General features: G+C 38.7%; 1 protein-coding gene across 1 annotated transcript in view; it reads right to left on the reverse strand.

The window, feature by feature from the left end:
* Positions 1-21,604, reverse strand: part of CLIC4 (chloride intracellular channel 4) — a 52,377-nt gene that overhangs the window by 5,798 nt on the left and 24,975 nt on the right. The window contains exons 2-4 of the mRNA XM_039511672.1: positions 18,632-18,741; positions 10,259-10,384; positions 5,113-5,219 (exon numbers count right to left, since the gene is read on the reverse strand). Coding sequence (XP_039367606.1) covers positions 5,113-5,219; positions 10,259-10,384; positions 18,632-18,741 — 343 coding nt within the window. The remainder of the gene's footprint in view (positions 1-5,112; positions 5,220-10,258; positions 10,385-18,631; positions 18,742-21,604) is intronic.

The following is a 21,604-nucleotide window of genomic DNA, read 5'->3' on the forward strand; positions in this document are numbered from 1 at the left end:
TTACTTGGCACATATGTAGCCTTATATACCACTAAGGCTGCTTACATGAATTTGCATTGCTGTGATACCCATGGCAGTGCCAAAACACTGAAAGACATTCAGTCTCCTTTGCCACGGCTATTATGGCAAAGTCACTCTTAGAGCAGTTTTAGTGGTAGCTGGTAGCATTATACACTGAATTGAAATCTGTGCTACCTACCAAAACAGGACAAACTGAAGTTTAATCTTAGGTCTTGTCTACATGGAAACAGGCACAGAAATAACTAAATCAGCTGTAATTCACAGCTTCAGCACACGTCTGTGTGGATGCACTTATTCTGGAATAAGAGAATCCTACGTCAGAATAGGGCTCTCTATTCCAGAACAAGTGCATCCACACAGATGTGTGCTGAAGGTGTGAATTACAGCTGATTTAGTCGCTGAAGATCTCCTGGTTAAGCCAAGGTAATCTTGGTTTTGAAAGCACGTTAAATTTGTTGCAACTCTCATGCAGATAAGTCTGAACTCTTGAAAAAGCAAATGAATCAGACAACAGCAGAGGGCAGTATAGCCCATAAAACTGAAGCATACCTAATTCTACAACAGTGGTTATATTGAAGGAATTTTATCTCTTTTCTAAATGTAAACACTGCAGAAAAATAGTAGGATTGTGTGTTTTACTTACATTCTCCTGCAACAACCATTTAGGAATAAAATAAGATTCCTCTGATGAGTCAAGGGTCCAATCCTGCATTGCTCATGGCTTGTCAATCTCAAAATTTGGGGTGTTATCAGAAAGCAGCAGCGCTTCCCAAATATTGCTATTTACTCTTCACATGGTAAGGTTAAAGCTTTATCATTTTTAAAAAGATGCAAGCTAATGAAATGAGTGTAAATCAAAACCTTGGATCTGAACATCCTGAATGCTGGGAAAGTTCAGATATGAAGTGTGCAGCTCACCCCCGCCACTAGTCCAAAGCAGCTGAAAATCTTTGAACACCATTAAGTTCTATGTGAAATTTGGTACTGCATGTTCAGGTGATTAGTATAAATAGATATTTAACAAGATCCCTCCCTCCCCCCCCCCCTTCACCCAGCTAAAACTTCTATATGTTTTATAGGCAAGTTTGACATCTGAGCAAGTTTACAACCAGCCTCTCCCCCGAGCCAGTATTTATAATGCTGATAAGCTTTTTATTGAAGAAATGGAATTGCTCTGTTCTAGTTTATTACTACTATATGTTGACCTAGTTATTGGAATGTTTACAATACAAATACATTGGTTTAGTTTAATGGGTAGCTGTAGGAAAACAACTAGGAAGGAAACAATGATTCAAGATAAGCCACTTCTCCACAAGCCCTGGAGGGTTAAGAGAATGCCATTACAGGAAAAGCCTGGGAACCAGATGATCAAAAGGATTATAGCAGTTTGAAAAGTCTCCCTTCTCAGGAGATGGTGGGGAGCTGGGGCAATCAGATTGACATGCACATGCTGGGGATGTCTGAAGTAGGGCTACCTAGCTTACCGTCAGGAGACAATAAGACTTTAGATAAGACAGAGACACGTTTAGATTTTTAAACTCCCCTTTTCTCTAAATGCTTTGTTCCTACTGTTAAAAACAAGCAATACTTTGGTTTTCAGAAGGCTGATCAGGAAGAACAGTAGATGCCGGAATTCAGTCTGACCTGCTGAGTAAGCACTCTCAATACACAGAGTACTGTAGTGCAGAGCCCTATCTAGGAGCAGGATAACTGTGGAATTCTATCCAGGATAGGTAAAGGCATTGGGACTGACACCTGAGGGAGTGCACTGAGAGAGTCCAAGGAGACAGAAATGCAGCTAGACCTGTGACCTGCCACTTTACTGTTTCAAAGTAAAAATAATTTAAAAACCATAGCCTTGCTTGTTAAAAGTAGCTCCTTAGGCTGTTGGAACAGATTTTAGAAACCTTATTTACTTCGATATTTATGTACCTTAGTTTCACAGAGTGCAGTGCAAAAAGTACACAGATTGGTTGGTGTCAATTGTATACAACACTCATGTTAACACAGGGATGTGCTGGTTACATATGCTATGCTGCAGGGGACAGTTTAAAGTAATAAAACCCAAACTCCAAATTTTACTGGAGTTTTAAGAAATCATGGGTGTATTTCAATTGAATGTTGCTTGAACGTAGCATTACCTAACTAGGATTCTCTCTTTAGAAATGCTGAAATCCTTTTGTCGAATCCTGTATCTTGAATTAAATGATATTTTAAAGTAACAGCTAAGAGTCCATAGACCTACAACAACAAAATCCATTAGGGAGACACTACAGAGCAGAATTGTTCTGAATATTGTTTTCTTGAACACAGCTGCTATAATAGATCCCTGGGGCAGAAGGTTGCTTGGCAACTGGGAGTTCTTATTTACCAATAAGTAATTTAATCTAAGGTCTACATGTTGCAAACTGAACAACCCATTGTGCCTTTAGTCCGGATTGGTTATGTCATTTTGAGGTTAGTGAGGATAGATGGTTATTCCTGGCAGCAACAAAGCAAGAGAAAAAATATTAGATATAGTTTTACTTAAAATGATGGTTGAGCAGCAGTCAGCACTCGAAGTTAAAGCAGTCAGAGGACCACATAGCTTCTACTATTTAATAGTAAATAAATTACTCTCTAATACACACTTTCAAATCTGGTCAGAGTCTTCTGGAATGAGTAACCATCCTTGTTATCAAGAGAGTTCCTTAGCAGCTTCATTTTAACCAGGATTTGGTATCTCTTGTAAAAAAAAAAACTCCTCTTTGGATGTCAACCCCAATAAACAGAAGCCAGCATGTGTGTAGTAACAGAAGTCATGAGCTAGTATTATTCCATTATCCAGCAAGTTTGAAAACATACCCTAAAAATTAATGTCTATTTTATAAGGGTAAAAAAAATATTAAAAAAACAAGTATATGCAATTGATTACAGACCACACTAATAGTCCAGATACAGCACAGTAAGTGCATTAGACTATCAATAATTGTAAGGGGCTATCAGACATCTGCTCATTAATGCGCTGGCATATAGATTGGTAGCAAGTGCATGAACGAGATTGTTTACTTATCCAGCCTAATTTCTTGCTCATTTGTAACTGGTATTTGCATTTTATTTATCCTTTGTGGCTTCTGATATTTCTGCGGTCTTCACCTAAAAATATAACCCATGAAAACTCCGCCACAGTGGCAGAGTACACAAGTTAGATTTACAAGCCTCCAGCTGGCAGAGGCTACCTGGATGATGTAAAGGATGCAACTGACCTTTGAACAGCAGGATACCAATTGGGATGACAGCAGCTTGTATTTGCTAGACAAAGGATCTAGACCAGAGTTAGCTCTAGGGAAGAGCTGCTCAGAGAAACCAAAGGTTGAAACAAGCAGCAGCAAGATACAAGATAGAAAGGAAAAGAAATGTGAATTTACAGATGTTTAATATTAAACTGATACTTTAATTTCATGATTGAGAAAAGTTGCAGGAAACATTAATGAGCCTATGATCATTTTAATTCTTAAAATGCTACCCAGTTTCCAGTGGCACAGCACTCAAACTGGAAACTTATAGCAGTGGCGGAAGGGAGTGAAGGTGGATTCTGAAGATGGGAGGGAGCGAGGCCTTCAGGTGACTGCAGAAAGGCATTGAACACTTTCATCACTAGTTTATGGGAAAGTACACTCATTTTCAGAGTTAAAGGTTAATTAAAACTCAGCTTTTACACACAAGTCCTTAACTTTATCATGGACAGGAAATCAATGCATTTCACATCTCTGCTTTTCAATAAATTACTAATGCTGTCCAGGTCCATTTCTAATGAATTTTTGTGAACAGTTTAAGAGCCAAAGTCTGCCTCTACTGATCTTGGGTTGGAGTTTCAGAAGTGTTGAGCACCAACAGCCTCAAATGAAATCAACAGAAATTGTAGATATTTAGCATCTCTGAATATTAGGCCAGTAGTTGCCACTGGGGAACCCAAAGTAAGATTCCAGGGTAGAATAAGTCTCTAAATACACAGAATATTTCAAAGTAAATGTGATTAACTATAAAGGTACATTGTCAGTTTAAAAGCGTGACCAGCTGACCAAGACGCCTATAAGTTTAGTGTATATCTGACTAAAAGTCAGACGTTGAAATGCACTATCTATGGAGTCAGTTTACAGCATGTCACAGGGAGGCTGCATGGGGGCAAGTTGAGCATCACTGCACATTTCAAAGAAATTGCATGTCATGGTTAAATTCCCAAAATGGGTATTTACAACACTAGACAGTCAGTTTGACTAGACAGCCTAACTGGTCTGGTTCTCTCAAGGTAGATTCAGAGTCACTGGTTCTGAGATAATTAACTCAAGAGACTAAAAGCCACCTACTCAATCACGGATATTTTGATTAATAGGATTTAAGATTTACAGTCAGCCATTACAAACTAAAATAGCTTGTGTGTTTTATACCCCTAAAATGCACCAGTAATTAAGGGGCAGGTCCACTAATGTACCAATAGTAACAAATTAATTGCAAGTCATAAACCCCACAATTAATAGGACCATCAAATTAGTCCAGAATTAGTAACTGACATTGGCTGCCCCCAGGAGGAAAAAGGAAGTGAGGTTAAGTGTTGTGGGATGAGGACAGAGTGAAAGTAGTGCTGTCCCACCTTACATGTGTAGCCCTCAGAACTGTCGTCAATACCTTAGTTTGCCCTGAAATGGTGTCTTTATGTAGTTTAAACACACCCATCAAAGAGGTGATCTGGGGAGCCCTGGACTTTCAGAAAGCAAAATCAGATTAAAGGGATGTCTCGTTCAGGGAAGTGATTTGTGGACATCAACAGTGCTGCCTGGACACAAAACCTCTGCCATACCCTGTTCTACCTTGTAGAAAGGACGAATAAAGATGTAAACAGAGAGGGGGAAATAGTACAAAACAATTAATAAAGAATGAAAGAAAAAGAACAAAAGAAAAAAGAACCAAAGAGAAAATGAAAGAAAAATGAAAGAAAGCCAGAAAGAAAGAAAGAAAGCCAGAAAAGAAAAGAAAAAAAGACAGCTGCTCTTGTCATACCCACAACACAATGAAATACCAGGCACTAGAGATTACAGGACTGAGGTCTCCTACCTTCATTGGCCTCTGGTCTGGAATTCTTGATAAATGCAGAAAATTTGGCAAAGATGTCCATTCCAGCAGTGTTTGATTCTGGGTGCTTTGGTGAAAGCTTTAAGTACCTAAGCAGAAAGATGCAATCATTTGTGGGCAAATATTCCAGTAGCAGTTCTACTGCAATATTCAGCAGAAACAATATGACCAGTCAGTCATGTATTGATTAGCATTAAGCAGGCAAAGAAATGTGTACTCTACACTTAGGTTATTAACACATTATATCAGTGGATTTTGACTGGTGATCAGTGGACCCGTGGGGTATGCAGACTATGTCTAAGATTTCCAAAGAAATCATTACCTCCATTCAAAATTTCATAGGGGTCCACAAATGAAAAAAGGTTGAAAACCATTGTTCTATATTATGTGCATCTTATTAAAAAAAACCACAATGTAGTCATTTTCAGGCCCAAAATTTAAGTTTACAAGATCCAAATGGAAATGTTTAGTGTTTTGTTTAAAAACAAATATCAATAAACTGTGTTGATTTAAACATTTGCAATGTTGCACTGAAGCAGTGCAATCAGAATCTAGAAATGAAACTTACTGCCAAATGTGAAACTGGCTGTTCTACTTTCACTGTAAACCTCAATGATCTGCAAATACTGAACAGCATAAACAGTGAAAGGGAAACTCAATTTTATTAACTCAAATTGGTATAAATAACATGCAAGGAATTTAAAAAAATAAGTAAATTATGTTTAACCCAAGTGCCCCTTATCTCAATGTGACACATCTATCTATAACATGAGTCAGGACCTGGAATTCTGAAGAACTTCAGTGCTTATTTCTGCGATAAGGATTACCATAGGACCTGCCAATTCCACTGGAGAATATGAAAAAACCTATATACAGCATGTAAAATGGTATCCGGTTACATTGAGTGTCACAAAGCTTGGATTTCTGAGCTGCCTGTGGGTTTTAGTTATGTGCTCACCAGCAGACCTTTAACATTTTATGTTCTTTACAAATTTGTAAAGATCAGGAGAGTATAAAATGCCCAGCTAAGCTTTACAAACAAAAATGTTAATGCACAACCCTGTGCAAAGGGAAATACACTGCTCTTTTGAACACTGAGATCTGTCCTATTGCTCTTTTCTGTGAAGCAGTGATATTTTTAAAAGGTTCCTTGTCACTATGTAACTGGAATCTCTTGATCAATACAAACAATATTGTCAGGGCCCACCCCAGGATGTTTAGAGTGCCCTGAGTTGGGGGAAGAGAGATTGAGTGATGGAACAATGGGCAGCCAATCTGATTGCCCGCCCCTCAGGCTGGTCCTGAATATTGCTATGTCAGTTACATTGAACAAAGAATAGTGCTCATTCTTGTCTAGTTAATGACAGGCAAACTTGTACTTATTTAAGTCAAGACTGCACTGATACTTTTCCTAAACATGAAAATTGGACTAGTCAGTCAATGTGTTACTTGAAAACTGTACATTTTGACTAACTTTCTAGATTTCTGCTGAAGTTATATTTAATATTTCTTATTTTAGAGATTTTAGGTATTAGTGCCCTTTTATTTTTTTCCCTAAAATATGAACCAAATCTGTTCATATTATGTATTACTTGCCTGCCGCCTATAGTGAGACTAGATACAAATTACATTTATAACACTAAAAATGTTGGTTTTCCATGTTTCTCTTCCCAAATGATACTGGTTACTCAACTGAGATTCAGTTGGTTAAAATCACCATATATGTAGTTTCTTTTCAACTTTCATCTCCCAAACAATAGCCACAAGACAGCAAATGACTAGTCTTGTATTAAAAAGACCTTACTAAGCTCTGTTGTAATGTAATTTGATCAGGAGAGTCAAAACTAATTTGAAAATGGTTTATGGAAACCATGTTAAGCAATTAGGCATATTTTTTATCAAATATCTCTGTGCAAAGTAAACAGTAATACTGATGTACGGGAAGTGTTTTGAAGAGAATTTGTCATTGTCTAGTGTTAGTTAACTAGTTTAAATGAACTATGTTTGAAGTGAGTTTTGGAACCCTTCCAACAGTGCTACGTACACAGGGCCAAAAATCAGTACTATTGTCCACAATGCACCCCCACAATACCACCACCCACTCACTTGTTTGCTTTCCCCCAGAGGATTCCCCTACACATCACTTAATATCAAAATATGGGATTTTAATAGCAATTTTTAATTCCCAGATCCCTCTCTTTTGTGGACTATCCATTGAGACTTAGGCCTGGTCTACACGGGGGAGGGGGGGGATCGACCTAAGATATGCAACTTTGGCTATGAGAACAGCATAGCTGAAGTTGACATATCTTAAGTCGACTTACCTCGCGTCCTCATGGCACGGGGTCAACTTCTGCCTCTCGCCGTGGTGGAGTACAGGAGTTGATGGCAGACCAATTGGGGATCGATTTATCGCGTCTACACTAGACGCAAGAAATCAATCCCCGATAGATTACACTACCCACCGGATAGTGATCAAACATACCCTTAGGCTATGTCTACACTACGGACCTTGCAGCAGGACAGCTGTACCACTGTAGCTGCGGTGCTGAAAGGTTTCTTGTGTAGCCTCTCTATGCTGCTTTTGTCGGTGAAACATATGTCAGTCAGGAAGGGCGGGTGGCTGTTTTTTTCACACCCCTGACCAACAAAAGTTTTGCTGACATAAGTGCTAGTGTAGACAAAGACCAAGGGTATGTCTACACTGCAATAAGAGGTGTGAATGCAGCAAATGCAGACATATACAAACTAGTTTTGATCTAACTAGTTCAAAAAACAATAGCGATGAAGTCATGGCAGCATGGACAGCAGCACAAGTAAGCCACTTCAGTACATACCCACGGCTCTGGGGTTGCAGAGGCGCTGTTGCTATTGTTGTTTGAGCTAGCTAGTTTGAAGCTACCTCAGTGTCTACATGTGCTGCAGTCACATCTCTCATTGCAATGTAGACATACCCTAAGGATGAGCTCAACCCAGCTCTGATGTCAACTACCTCAAAGTTCGGATCCCAGTTTCTGATTTAACCAATTATACACAGAGAGGCCATTCACAGAAGTTTAACCTAGACTTTGAACACCCTCAGAGTTGACAGTTGAGATCCTGGGTTTTACTCAAGCCCACCTTTAACTGGAGACTCCTAACTCTCCCATGACGCCTCTAAAATTGGTGCAACACTCTGCAGATTATACATAGGGTTCACACAGTAGGTAAGGAGAGCACTTGCAGTATTCAACACTCAAGAGTGGTTTACAACATAAAATCCAACCAGAAAAAAAATTAGATTAAAAAATAAAGTTGCTTTCTGATCAACAGGAGACCGCTTTATTAGTGTACAGTAAAACAATCTCACTGGTAATTGATCAATCCCTTTTGACCTTCCTTTTTTCAGATGACTGAATAGACACAATGGCTCTTTTCTATTCCAAGAACAGCTTAAGGTTGACTGGAATATTTGATGTTAATAGTTCTCAGCTTAAAGAAACAGACTTTTTGTAATCTTAACTTTCTGACCCTTTCCTATGTGAGATAGAAAAACTTCAGTTCATTTACTCTTACATCTATATAGTGCCTGTCACCCCAAAAAGATATTAAAATGCTTGTAGATGTTAATTCAATTCAAAACACTCTTAAAAGCAAAGTGTGTGTTTAGAAAAAGAGAGAAGACTTGCCTTATGGACAGTCAAGTACATTATCTGTCCCAATGAATTTTTTACTTGTAGAGAACTGGACAAGTCCTGCTCCAGATTCTCTTACACCACCCTGGGGCAGAGACTATAATTACATATTTCTGCTTTCTGGAGCAAGCATATAAAATCAAGCACATGGTGCTTTTAACGTAATAGAGGGGGATTACAGTGGAAAGCTGCCCCTCTTATCACCGCAATCCAGTGCTCTGTGAATGGAAAATTGGGTTCTATACACAGTAGAATAACTATAGGCAGCCATACACAGTCTGCTTTGCTCCGTTAGTCCTGCCAGCCTAAGGGAAAGGAGACATTTTAAAAAATATGTAACTTAAAAACCATCTGTCCCAGAAGGTAAGTGGTCATTGACCTCAAGATTCCTAACAAGGGAAGAAAAAAAAAAAGTGACGTTCCAGAAATCCTTCCTCTTCCTGAAGGCTCAGAGGGGAGAGAGAGAGAGAGAGCGAGCACGTGCTCAGCTAGCAAGAGACTACCCATGTCTGATCAGCACCATAGCATGCCAGTTGGAGTTTAAAGGGTACTTGATACAGTTTCCTGCTCTTGCACTATATAACCTAATGAATAAAACATGTATTCACATCTTTCCATCACAATTTTGACAGGCTTAAGGCTCAACCTTAGCCTCACATGCACATTTAGAAGCAGGGAGCATATCATTGTGTGCGGCAAGACAGGCCCAAGCCACAGAAAGTCTTGCAAAAATCAGCTACTGCCAACATGCACATAGATATGATTGATTCTGCAATGATTATACAAGATTATCCTTTTTCTTATTCAATAAACTAGGAAGGAATGAGGAAAAACTTTCTAATGGAAAACATGCAAGTCACTGACATTTACCATCTTTACTTGAAACGAACTTTTCATTTTAACCAAAAGGCTGAATGCCATGTCATTTACTTCTAGAAGAATGTCTGCAAATACAAATCTTGCAAAGGTTTTCCTAAAGATTTAATGTTAATGCATTGATATATAGTTCTGTGAAGTGGGGCCCCATTTTCAGTCACACAAGTATAATCTTATTAGCATGGCCTTTGTACCCTGCCTCCCTTCTAGCACACAGCCCCACCCTCAACCACCAAAAATGAAAAATATTCGGGCTCCAATATGCATGTATAAAACGGTAACCATTGATTACAGATAATCTCTAGTCTACTTCCACGTTGATTTCTTCCTAAACAAATGGGTATTTATAAAATATATGGGTTTTGGCTGAAATATTTAAGGCCTCAATCCATATTACAAAGATTCAGATTTTCTTTTGTTGATATGGGAAGCATCTTAAACTTGGTTAGCACTAGTACTTGCACTATTTATTGCAGGTAGCTTCTCCATAAACAGGAATTTAAACAAAGCAACACCAACAACCCTGAGGTCAGACACCATGCTACTGTTGCCAAATACATTTTCCCCACAACACTTACTTGGGTGGACACAAGACATCTTCAAGGAACTCTTCAATCTTGTTCACATCTGTTTTCACTTCACCATTGTAGGTAATAAAGGGTGGATGAGTCCCTGGAGCCAAGTTCTGAAGGTCTGCTGGTTTCCTATGGTGTGATGCAAATGTGATAAAAACAATTTTAAAAGGAACAAGTGAGCACAGTACAGCCATGATCCCAGCTATCAATGCTACCTCTGATCACAGAGGTACTGCCTGAGGCCAAGCTCTGCGTGCCAGCTCTGCCCCCCTAGTTGAGTTAACAAGAGCCTCAGTGGTGCAACGGTGCTTTCAGTAAGCAACAACATATGAACAGGAGTTCAATGCCTTGCAAATTTTATGAGAATTATACTAGTGAAGTTTTTAATCTCAATGTATTTGTGGGTCTTCAAAATTTGCTTTAATTCTTAATTAGCTGTTTTCAGTTCTCCTTTGTAGGAATAGTAGAATACAGTAGAACCTCAGAGTTATGAACACCTCAGGAATGGAGAATGTTTGTAATTCTGAAATGTTTGTAACTCTGAACAAACCATTATGGGTGTTCTTTTAAAAGTTTACAACAGAACATTCACTTAATACAGCTTTGAAACTTTACTGTGCAGAAGAAAAATGCTGGTTTTAACCATTCTAATTTAAATTAAACAAGCACAGAAACAGTTTCCTTACCTTATCACTTTTTTTTAAACTTTCCCTTTATATTTTTTAGTAATTTACGCTTAATACAGTACTGCACTGTATTTGCAGTTTTGGTTTGTGTTTGTTTTTGGGTCTCTGCTACTGACTGCGTACTTCCGGTTCCAAACGAGGTGTGGGGTTGACTGGTCAGTTCATAACTCTGGTGTTTAACTCTGAGGTGCTACTGTATATAGTTATTTTGAGATGTTTAGGGTTGTAATTTCTTTCCTCACCTTCAGGTTTGTTTTACCCTCAATGTATGTTGGTACATGGAACCTGTATGCATCCCTAATACCTCTACTTCTCCACATCCAAATCTTTCCTAATGGATATAAATTAAACCAGAAATAAATTAAAACACCACACATGCCGTTCTTTGCCAACAAAAAAAGCCATGCAGTAAGGAGAAAAGCATGCCCTACTATCAATCTAAGATTAGGAGGTGACTTTTTTTTCCTCTAAGTAAATATTGAGGAAAGTAAGATTTTCCTGGCAAGAACCATGGACACGTGGTGGGGAGAGGAGGATATCACTGACTGGCACCGTTGTAAGTACTTGGATTCTATAGGGATGAGCAAGGCATCAAGTTAAATGCTTCAAAGTCTCTAAATTAAATCTTTTTATAAAGACATTTGGTGACACCTCTTGCTTTCTGGGGTGTCTACCCACAATGCCTTTCATGCTGTATTTCTTGTCAAGCCTAGCTAGTTTATTTTATGAGCACTTGGCTGCTGCTCCTTTTCCCTTAGTTGGTAGTGGTGGAGTGGTGACAGCATGCAACATTGCAGGCATGCATCTAAAAGCTGTGTGCCAGCCTCATGTGCATCCGTCCACTCACATTCATTCTGACTTGCGTAATTTATTCCTTTCAACACAAGGTGTGTTTGCACATCTGCTATTTCATTTGTAGCATCAGACATAGGGAAGCAGAGGGACATTTAATGTTCGAGTGCAGAAGTTGAGAAGGTCAGGCAGCGGATGGGAATAAAGGATCCAGGCTCTGAATCATCTAAAAATAGCTCCCTTCAAATACTCTCCTATAAGAAACCCCCATGGAATTCAATACTTCCATGCTAGTATGGCAGTCTTAACTCAAACTGGAATTACAATACTATGTGTCAATTCTTCATCAGTCTTATAGCGGAAGTTAAATCCTGGACTGCAGCCAGTGATTCTTTATGGTCCAGAATAGTTTCTCTGGCAAGCATAAATAGGAATTTGAGGTTATATTCATGCTCTAGATGATTTTAGGGTGTATCTATAGCATGATTCTCAAACTAAAACCCTTGTCCACACTGATCAACGAAACTATGCTAGCAGCAATAAGTGCAAAGAAGATTGTTTCAAACTGGTGTGGAAAAGCACAGAGGTGCATAGATAATTTAAAGGTGTTTAGTTAATCAAGCATACCTATAGTTACCAGATAGTACTGCAGCAATCTGAGACAGTGTAAATTCCTACAGAATCAAAAAGACATGCTAGATTTCATTCCCTGGCTACAGCACAAATCTTTTAACAGAGGAAGTAGCAATAGCCATAAAAAGGCTCTAATGCTTTGGCAGATGTACACAGGATCATTTGTACTTATGCTATAAGAATCCCTATGATGCATGCAAAACTAAACTTCATTGTCAGCCCTCAAGCACCTCAGTGTTAAGATTAACACCCACTTTTAGTCTGGTGGCATTTTAGTAAAGATGGCAGAAGTCAGATGTTGAGGCAAGAGTGGCATTTTTCATTTTCTAAGTAGTTCTCACTCATTGCAAAGTGCCATTAATATTTGCCACCCCCCCCCCCGCCCCCGTTCTATGCCAGAGGGCTCTGCGAGTCAGTTCATACCTTAACCTTGTATTAAAATACAGCTCTGTACACCCGCAACAACTGCAGGAAGTCATCATGGCTCCCTTCCAATTTTGCACATCGACTAGATAACATTCCTTTTCTGGAATTTTTATTTTAAACAAATGCAGCCAAAACCACTGGACTTGCAATAATGCTCTCAAGGAGAAGGTTTAATTTCAGAAACAGACAAGACTTCACACTAATGAAATATCAAAAGGGAAGGTTTCTACATGATTTCAAATGGCATTGAAGTAGTTTATTAGCTGCACTGTGTCCTTAAATAAAATTGACATATGAAAACAAAGCATGTGGAATAATGTATAGACACCTGTGCAGCCTAGAATATTGGCTCAACAAAGCACATTTCACCCAAGGTTCTCAAAGCACTTTACAAACAAAACCTCAAATGCTGTGCTGTTTGCCTCCTTCCATTTTACAAACGAGGTAACAGGCAAAGAGTTTAAGGTCCAAGTCAGCCAGCACAGCCCCAGGAATAGAATGCAGGAGTTATGACCCACAGTTTCCTATGCTTACCATTAGTTCATGCTTATCTTACAAGCCACAACTTCAAACACTACTTGATTATTTATGGGTATGTCTAACACTGCAGCTGACAGCATGCTTCCCAGCTCGGGCAGACATGCACTAGCTCAGCTCGAGCTGGCGCGCTTAAGAGAGCAGGGTAGCTGGGCGCAGTATGGGCAGTGGCTCAAGCTAGCTAAGCAAGTACGTACCCGGTGTTCTAGGCAAGTTTGTTCTCCAGCAACTAGCTGGTGCTGCTGCCTGTGCTATACCTGGCTACGCTGCTTTTAGTGGACTCGCTTGAAGAGAGATAGTACGTCTGCCTACCTGAACTGGGAAACACCTTCCCAGCTACAACTAGAGGTACCCTATGAATGCAGTGGCATGTCCTTAAAAGAGCTTATCAGACTCTTCTTAGGCCGCATGGCCTCCCTTTACTCCTTTGATGTTCAGAATAAGAGGTCAATGGTGTGCTTAAAAAGCTGTATCCCAGAAATTACAGAAAACAGCTTGGTTATAAATGACTTGACTGGATAGCAAGGTGGCCTAGTATTAGCCGTTATATGAAAATTAGAATGAAAATTGGTTTAGTATATATTGTGCCTAGGGGCTGCAACAGAAACCTTTAAAAAATTATTTTGTCTCTTTCACTGAGCTTCTAAAAATACTGATTTCTACTTTGATTTGCAGTGTGGGCTATATGAAGTTTACAGCTCAGATCTGTGTTAGGGCTCGTCTCTGCACCAGCTGGGATGCAACTTCTAGTGAGTACCAATGTGTTGCACACTAACTGGCCCACGTGTTTGAAACAGGACTACATTAATGCACATAAGCAAACTTTTAGCATGCACTAGCAGGGTCCACATGGGCCAGTTAGAATTTACACCCCAGCTGGTGCAGACTAAAGCACAGTGTAGACAAGCCCTTCCTAAGAGCAATTTGTCCATTTAATTATCTGGTGACAACTGAAATCTAGTTTGGCTATTTACCACATTTTAGGAAAGTAAACTTGTCTGCACTCGAAGGTTAACATGGACTATGGTAGGTGTGAATTTAAAGCACAAAAGCTGCTCCTAATCATATCCAAGTGTAGACACTTATTCTAGAACTCTTGCTTCTGAATAACTGTCCACACACGGAGTTAATCAGGAACAACTCTGTGTGTATACAAGCCCTTAAAGTTGAATAGCATAGTAAAAGCCAGGGAAGTGGGTTAGCATGACTGAGTGGTGTTTGTCTGACATGCTGAAGCAAATCTCCAAGCAGCACTGGTATAAATACATTAGCAAAAAGGAAACCTTCCCCCACCTTACACAGGCTATTATTTATGGGCAGTCCCTGAATGTTTAGGGGTGGAAATTAGTTATGGATTGGGTGTCAGTTTTATAAATTTGAAGAATAGTTTAAAAATAGAATCTCAGAAGTGTAAACTAAGGCTCCCAAACAGGATTTCTAAATGAAACTGAACACACGCTTGCCTTGAATTTTATTACAAGATTCAATTTTTACACCCCTGCTCCAGTCACCAGAACAAATTAAATTTCTGCACATAAAAAGTTGTGTTACTGAAAAGGGAAAGAATAGAGCCTCTGTCTTTGACTGCATAGAAGTAAGAAATGTATGGTCTCACTGAAATGCTGGCATGTCTCATTTAATTCAGTCTGTGTGCATATTTTCTCTTGTGACCCTAGTAACTAATAGTTGAACTGAGAACTGCAAAATATTCTTTTGTTTGCACAGTACTATATTTAACATAATTTAGGAAAGGAAAATACACATCATACAAAGTAAATCAAATAAGACTCAGTTCTTCTGGTGTGTCCCAAAGTTACTTGTTTGTGAACTTTTGTACCAAACCATGACCTGCTAAGACAACTACAGAATTGAATTAGAGCTCCTGTAGATCTTTCATTTAAGGCCAAACACTGACCTTACAGTGTCAAAAATTAGTTATTGCAAACTAGGCCTGCTATTGTATACATATTGTACTGTACTGCCAAGCAAGAGGATGGTTTGCAAGTATACCCACAATTTCTAGGTTAGTGAGATAAATTAACGAGTGAAAAGTTCTTAGCACCTAACTTTCACAACAAGTTTGTGGCTGTCCATAATGGGACAAAACAGGAGCAGTAAAGTTTAGAAAATGAAGCTTAAGAATATGTACAGCATGTTAAACTTGGGGGGATAAAAGTATAAGAGCATATGATAGTCACTGAATACTGTATTCCTGGAAGCCATTCCTAATGGCACTATTACGAATATGGAGACAAATGCCAGCACCCATTCTTATCTTGGTAAATGGTAGAAAACCTACATGTAAATAAGGCTCCAATTTAATCGAAACATTCAACTACTCTTATGTGCCATGTGGCACTACTGCTAGGCATATGGAAATCCAGGCACATTGATCAACAAGTTAACAGCAAAATGTGCATTTCTGTAGCCTTATTTCGAACTTTTTTTTTTTTTTACACAAAGATTTAACCTCTATTCAAGATTTTAATTACTTGTAGTGACTGCAGATGTGTCCCTCTATCACAGAGCACACCTCCATCACTATAAGGTCAGGCACAAAACAAAATTTCAGCCGCTTTACTCTAATCCTATTTCTCAGTTTTGAATCTACTTTGTATTTTTTCCTCTAAATCAAAACCTAGAGAACTAGAAGGAAAGACTTTTAGGATGGAGACAGGATAATTTAAACCTCTTGCAATCAAGTTAAACCTGAAATTTCTTTCCATTAATGACCAGATGTGAAGAGTATACAGAAACAATGCAATCTGAACAGAAATCTTTTGCATTTCTAATTACATGTCTGACATGAGAAGTGACCTAGATACTTCTCATGCTTATAAATACATAATGGTTCTATTAACATGGTCCTCTAATTTTTTTTCCAGAAGTTGCACTGGGTTTTTAAAGTATGCAATCAATAAAAGCAATGTGAGCCCAGAGCTAAAACCCTGTAGAAGCCTGAAGTCTGTTTTAGAGGGTCCACAAACCACACAGAGTTAAATGGAGGATTCAATACATGTAGTTTGTGTGAGCTGGAAGCAACACCTATGTTTAACAAGGAAACCCTATCCAGCCCAAAGAACTTTATAACACTGCTACAAATGCAGTCATGTCAAATAAAGACTTTTCTTTTAAATGTGTCCTGTCTCATGGCTGTATGGAGGAACACTTAACACTGGATTATCAGTATGGAGTTAACCTCAATCTGTGGTGCTAAAAGGTTTCTGTTCCAATGCTGGCAATATCAACAAAAGCTAAATCAAACTACTTTGTTATTAGAAATAAAGTTCAGGATGTCTCATGCTGGCCTCCTCTTGCCAGACTTTTAAAAAAAGCTCTGACAGCAATATCCACATATTTCTTTGGTTTTACTCTTAGGCAAACACAATAGATTATGTTCTTTACTCCCAATAGGAAAAATTAAGTTTGTAATTAATATTAAAGTCTAGAATGCCATAGGCTTTCCCTTCTTCTGCCACTTCAAAGTTAACCACATTGATAAACATTTGTTTTCAACCCAGATTATCCTGCAATACAAATAGCCATTGAAAGTGAGTATTGTAAGAGACTAACCTATTAGTATGTTCTTTAAAGAAACTGGATAGGAAAAATTCATCTGTTCTAGGAAATATTAAGGGTGTGTACCTGGTGACAAAATATTTTTTTTAACTATACTGAGTGATTTTCTGTGTGGTTTGGTACAGAAAGACCTTCCAACTTTCACTGTCACCCAATACAAATGTACAGGTATGCTGGAAATCTAAGGAAGCTATAACCACATTGATCATGTATCGGAGGTAGCCTTGTTATTCTGTATCCACAAAAACAACAAGGAGTCCAGTGGCACCTTGAAGACTAACAGATTTATTTGGGCATAAGCTTTTGAGGGTAAAAAACCTCACTTCTTCAGATGCATGGAGTGAAAATTACAGATGCAGGCATTATATAATGACACATGAAGAGAAGGGAGTTACCTCACAAGTGGAAAACCAGTGTTGACAGGGCCAATTCAATCAGGGTGGATGTAGTCCACTCCCAGTAATAGATGAGGAGGTGTCAATTCCAGGAGAGGCAAAGCTGTTTTTGTAATGAGTCAGCCACTCCCAGTCCCTATTCGAGCCCAAATTAATCATATTAAATTTGCAAATGAATTTTAGTTCTGCTGTTTCTTTGAAGTCTGTTTCTGAAGTTTTTTTTGTTCAAGTATAGCGACGTTTAAATCTGTTACAGAATGTCCAGGGACACTGAAGTGTTCTACTGGCTTTTGTATGTTACAATTCCTAATGTTCGATTTGTGTCCATTTATTCTTGTGTGTCACTGATCATATAATTCCCACTAAGATATACTCCAGTCACCCCTTGTTAATAAGGGCCAGGAATATATAAAGTGATCTGTGTGACATAATATACTTTATTTTGTATCCTATTTACAGAATACACTACAGATGGCCTTTGGCAAGCAAATGCATGTTTCTCTCCTAGCTCACAGATACAATATTTGATTCTAGGTTACTGTCCTGTGTTTGTCTCACTAACCTGAATGGTGCTGAGCCACTCATATTAAAAGGACAATGCCTTTGAGGTTCAGGGCACTAAAGATATTAACTGGGGATGAAGCTGGGAAAAAAAGGGGGAAACTTTGCTGAAAATTTGACAAGGGCTACATTTTTTGTGTCATGTGTGATAATTTAGTCACACACATACAATTAAGCGTCTCACACAGGAATACGGTTGGTCTGTTAATGAAGCACTGATCATCTAAGCCTTTGTGCATGGCAAAAGTTTTCCAGATAAATAATCAAGCATGCACAGCAAATTAAAAATAAAATAGAGTAACTGAGACGTTGAGACCAATCTCCACATCTCAAAAAGGTAAGTAAATATAGGAATTTGTTCATAACGGACAGAGGCTGGATCATAAGCCAGTTATCTATAGTCCTTGTTTAAATCAGTGTCCTATGTTACTTGTTCAGTTAAGGCAGTATCCACTAACATGTCTTCCCATGAGTTAGCTTTACAGAAACCATCACTGGACATTAAAGCTGGCTTTCAATAATGTAAACAGATGTGAGAACTCAAATTGGGCAAGACCTTGCAACTATCATGCAGTGACACACACCACCAAATAAGTATTCGACCATAGGTGCTTTAGAGAATATACCCATGGCACGGTGATCGCTGCAAGAAGTCAGTCATGTTTGAAATAAGATGTATTAAGTAAAATTTGGAAGCCTTAGACCTAAACACATCAGATTGAGAAATGAAGCTACTGTACATTTGGCAGAGAAACAATGTTTCTTACCTCTTCAAGTCAACGGTTGTGACACTAAACACTACTCCCTTGAGCCACAGAATCATGAAGAGTCTCTGGGAAAAGGGACAGTTTCCTATGCTTTCACCATCACTGCCAGCCTGTGAAAGAGAAACAGGTCATTAATATTGAAGGGTACCAGTAGGTGTACTATCCATTCTATGTCTCACACACCCCTTCCCGTTACTGGTAGCTCCTGAAATAAAAGCAGAGAGTTGGTAGTAAGGTCTATGACTAAATTTTACTCATCATGTCTCCACCATGCCGGTATAACAGCACTCAACTCCCAGAGTCTCATCCTGACTAGCACTGGGTTCAGAGTAAAGGCTGCGAAGGATTCTCTGGGAGCAGCCCTTTGGCTGTTCCAAAGTCCTGCTCAGGATATTACCATACAATACCCAACAGAGGGGATTCCTCAGCATGTCTTAAATGAAAATTTCCAGAATTGTTGGGTTTACCATCCTTCTTAGTATAGTGCATGAAAAACAGATTTAAAAGCTGTATTAAAAATATTGCTATTACACATCTTTCATTTTATCCTTCAACCCCCTGTGGCAGGGAGCACTCCCAATCCTATTGCACTTAAATGGCTAGTAGTAGAACTTCCAGATTGACTACACTGGGGATTGAATGTACACGCTGAAGTATTATTTGTATTCAAGAATATCCTACAGAGTGTTAGGTGCTGTCCACACAAGTACGGCAAAATTCGTGTACCAAGGAGCTTGCCATCTAAGATAAGCAACATATGAAGGATGGGAATAGATGGATAAGCCATACCATCAAAATGATATAGTCTGCTTCCCCTCTAACTCACCAAGGTTAGTTTAATTACTCACAGGAGCCATGGTAGAAATAGATATTGAAAATAAGGGAGTTGCTTTATGAGTCAGTTTCCATGTGAAAGGCTGTCTCAAACACAAGGTTTCAGTTTGAATCCAACACAGATTGGTAGTGATTGAAAGTTATCACTTGATGGCTGGTAAGTCACCTGCATAAAACCACGTTGTGGGGTGATGGTCTCAGTCTTATTTCCAAAGGACAGATGTTTATCTCACAAAACCATCAGAACAAATGGAACCCCAACTGACTCTCTCAAAGTGGGGGGAGAATTGTATAAGCCATTGAAGTTGAACCCTGTCGTTCCTAGAAGTCAGTGAGGAACAAACAGGAAAGGGAGGAGAAATTGCATTGTTGCTGCTTAAGCAATATATGCATTTTAATCTCACAAGGGTATATAAGACTTTCTACTCTCCCTCCCATCTGGCAGGGCAGCACCATGCAAACCTCTGCTCTCCCATATGCTGGTGATGTGACTTATAAATACATTCAGGACTGTACAAGGATAGTGAGCATTAAAAAGGAGCATGAGAGACTCACTTGCCACACACATCTCCATCCTAAATAAGATGCCAACAATGGAAAACGCTGCAGCTTTAACTCTTAAAATCCTAGCTCTTGCCCAGGCACTGGTTTGTTGTGCTTCCAAAGACTCAAAGGAAATAAACAGCGAGGGATCATTAAGGAGAGGTGTGAAATGCATGCCTCCTCTGGGAGTATAAACTTGGACGCCTGCATCGGCTGTTTGTTTGTTGCCAAGTTGCTTTTTATTGGTCATTTGTTGTGACCATTGCACAATGATTCTCTGCAACAAAGGCAGGACTGGCACTTTAGTAGAGATGTGAATTATGCTGCGGTTTTGCATACTTGTAAAGATGACTAACCTACTTGCTTCTTATTTCCTTTAATGACTGTTTATGGATATTTTTAAACAGTTTTTGATGTACGTAAAAATAGCTCATCTTTCAAGTATTAGATGATTCAAGAACTTTTTAACATTAAGTGGCAACTAAACTTCACCTGAACACATCTTTTGATGGCAACATTCCAACAGATAATTCTATGGTGACCTTTCCACTTATTTCCCTTCTTTTGGGGTGAATTGCTATAGTAATGTTCTACCCCATTTCTGCTACCCCTCATTGAGTGAGTAGAACTGCAGTCAGCCAGTTTCAATTAGTGACTATGTATCTCGATTATATTGTGGATCTTTTGAGGAAAGGCAAGATTCACTATCTGCAGTCATAAGTGACATCATGGTAAGACTATCTTCATCCATACATGACGGGAACAATTTTCATACAGACAGTATCTTAGCACAACAAAGATCCATTGCATGATCACAATAAGACACTCCGCAGCATGCAATGATTTGTCTCTAATGACTGCTTTGCTAGGACAATGAATTTATGCATGTATGTACAGCTTAAGTAATGTTACATTTTTAGTGGAAAAATTCCCAGGCAAGAAAGATTTCTGTTTCTAACCTTGTCTATTAAAACATTTGAACTTTGTAGTTAAACATTGAAAAGTCAGGTAATTAGAACACTGGACCAGTAGTTCAAGAAAGAAAAAAAAAAGAGCTTAAGTGTTAAGAAGTCTAGCAGTAATCTTAAGGTTTCATCATCAATCTTAGGGATTTCTGGTCACTAAGTTCCTTTATTTGTAAGGTAAGAAATAGAAGTACATCTAAAGTTCACCATTAGGACTATTTGGTTTTTAAATTTGAAAAAGTTTTATCCTACCTACCTCTATATAAGTCATCTAATTAAAATAAAATATCATTGAACTGTTGCCAACTCATGACTATCACAAGTCCAGCTAGATTTGGAGTTTTTCTTGAAGTCCCAGTTCCTGGACTCATGACTATATAAGAATCTCAGTTTTTATTTTAAAATGTAAGTTTCTAACCATGAGTTCTGTAGACAAGTTTGAAAATGTGAAAAATTCTAAAGGCTCAAAGACTAGAAAGCAATTGAAAACAAAAATGTTTTTTTAAAACCTCACGATAAACTAATCTCATGATTTTTAACACTCCGTATTGGTCATGGTGTATCTGCCATCTGGGAATAGGCTACAGTAGAAAGTCCTTCCCAGGGAGCCTTTCCTCCATGTAGTCAGAGT

The sequence above is a fragment of the Mauremys reevesii genome, linkage group 23 (assembly GCF_016161935.1).
Source record: "Mauremys reevesii isolate NIE-2019 linkage group 23, ASM1616193v1, whole genome shotgun sequence".
Classification (NCBI taxonomy): Eukaryota; Metazoa; Chordata; order Testudines; family Geoemydidae; genus Mauremys; species Mauremys reevesii.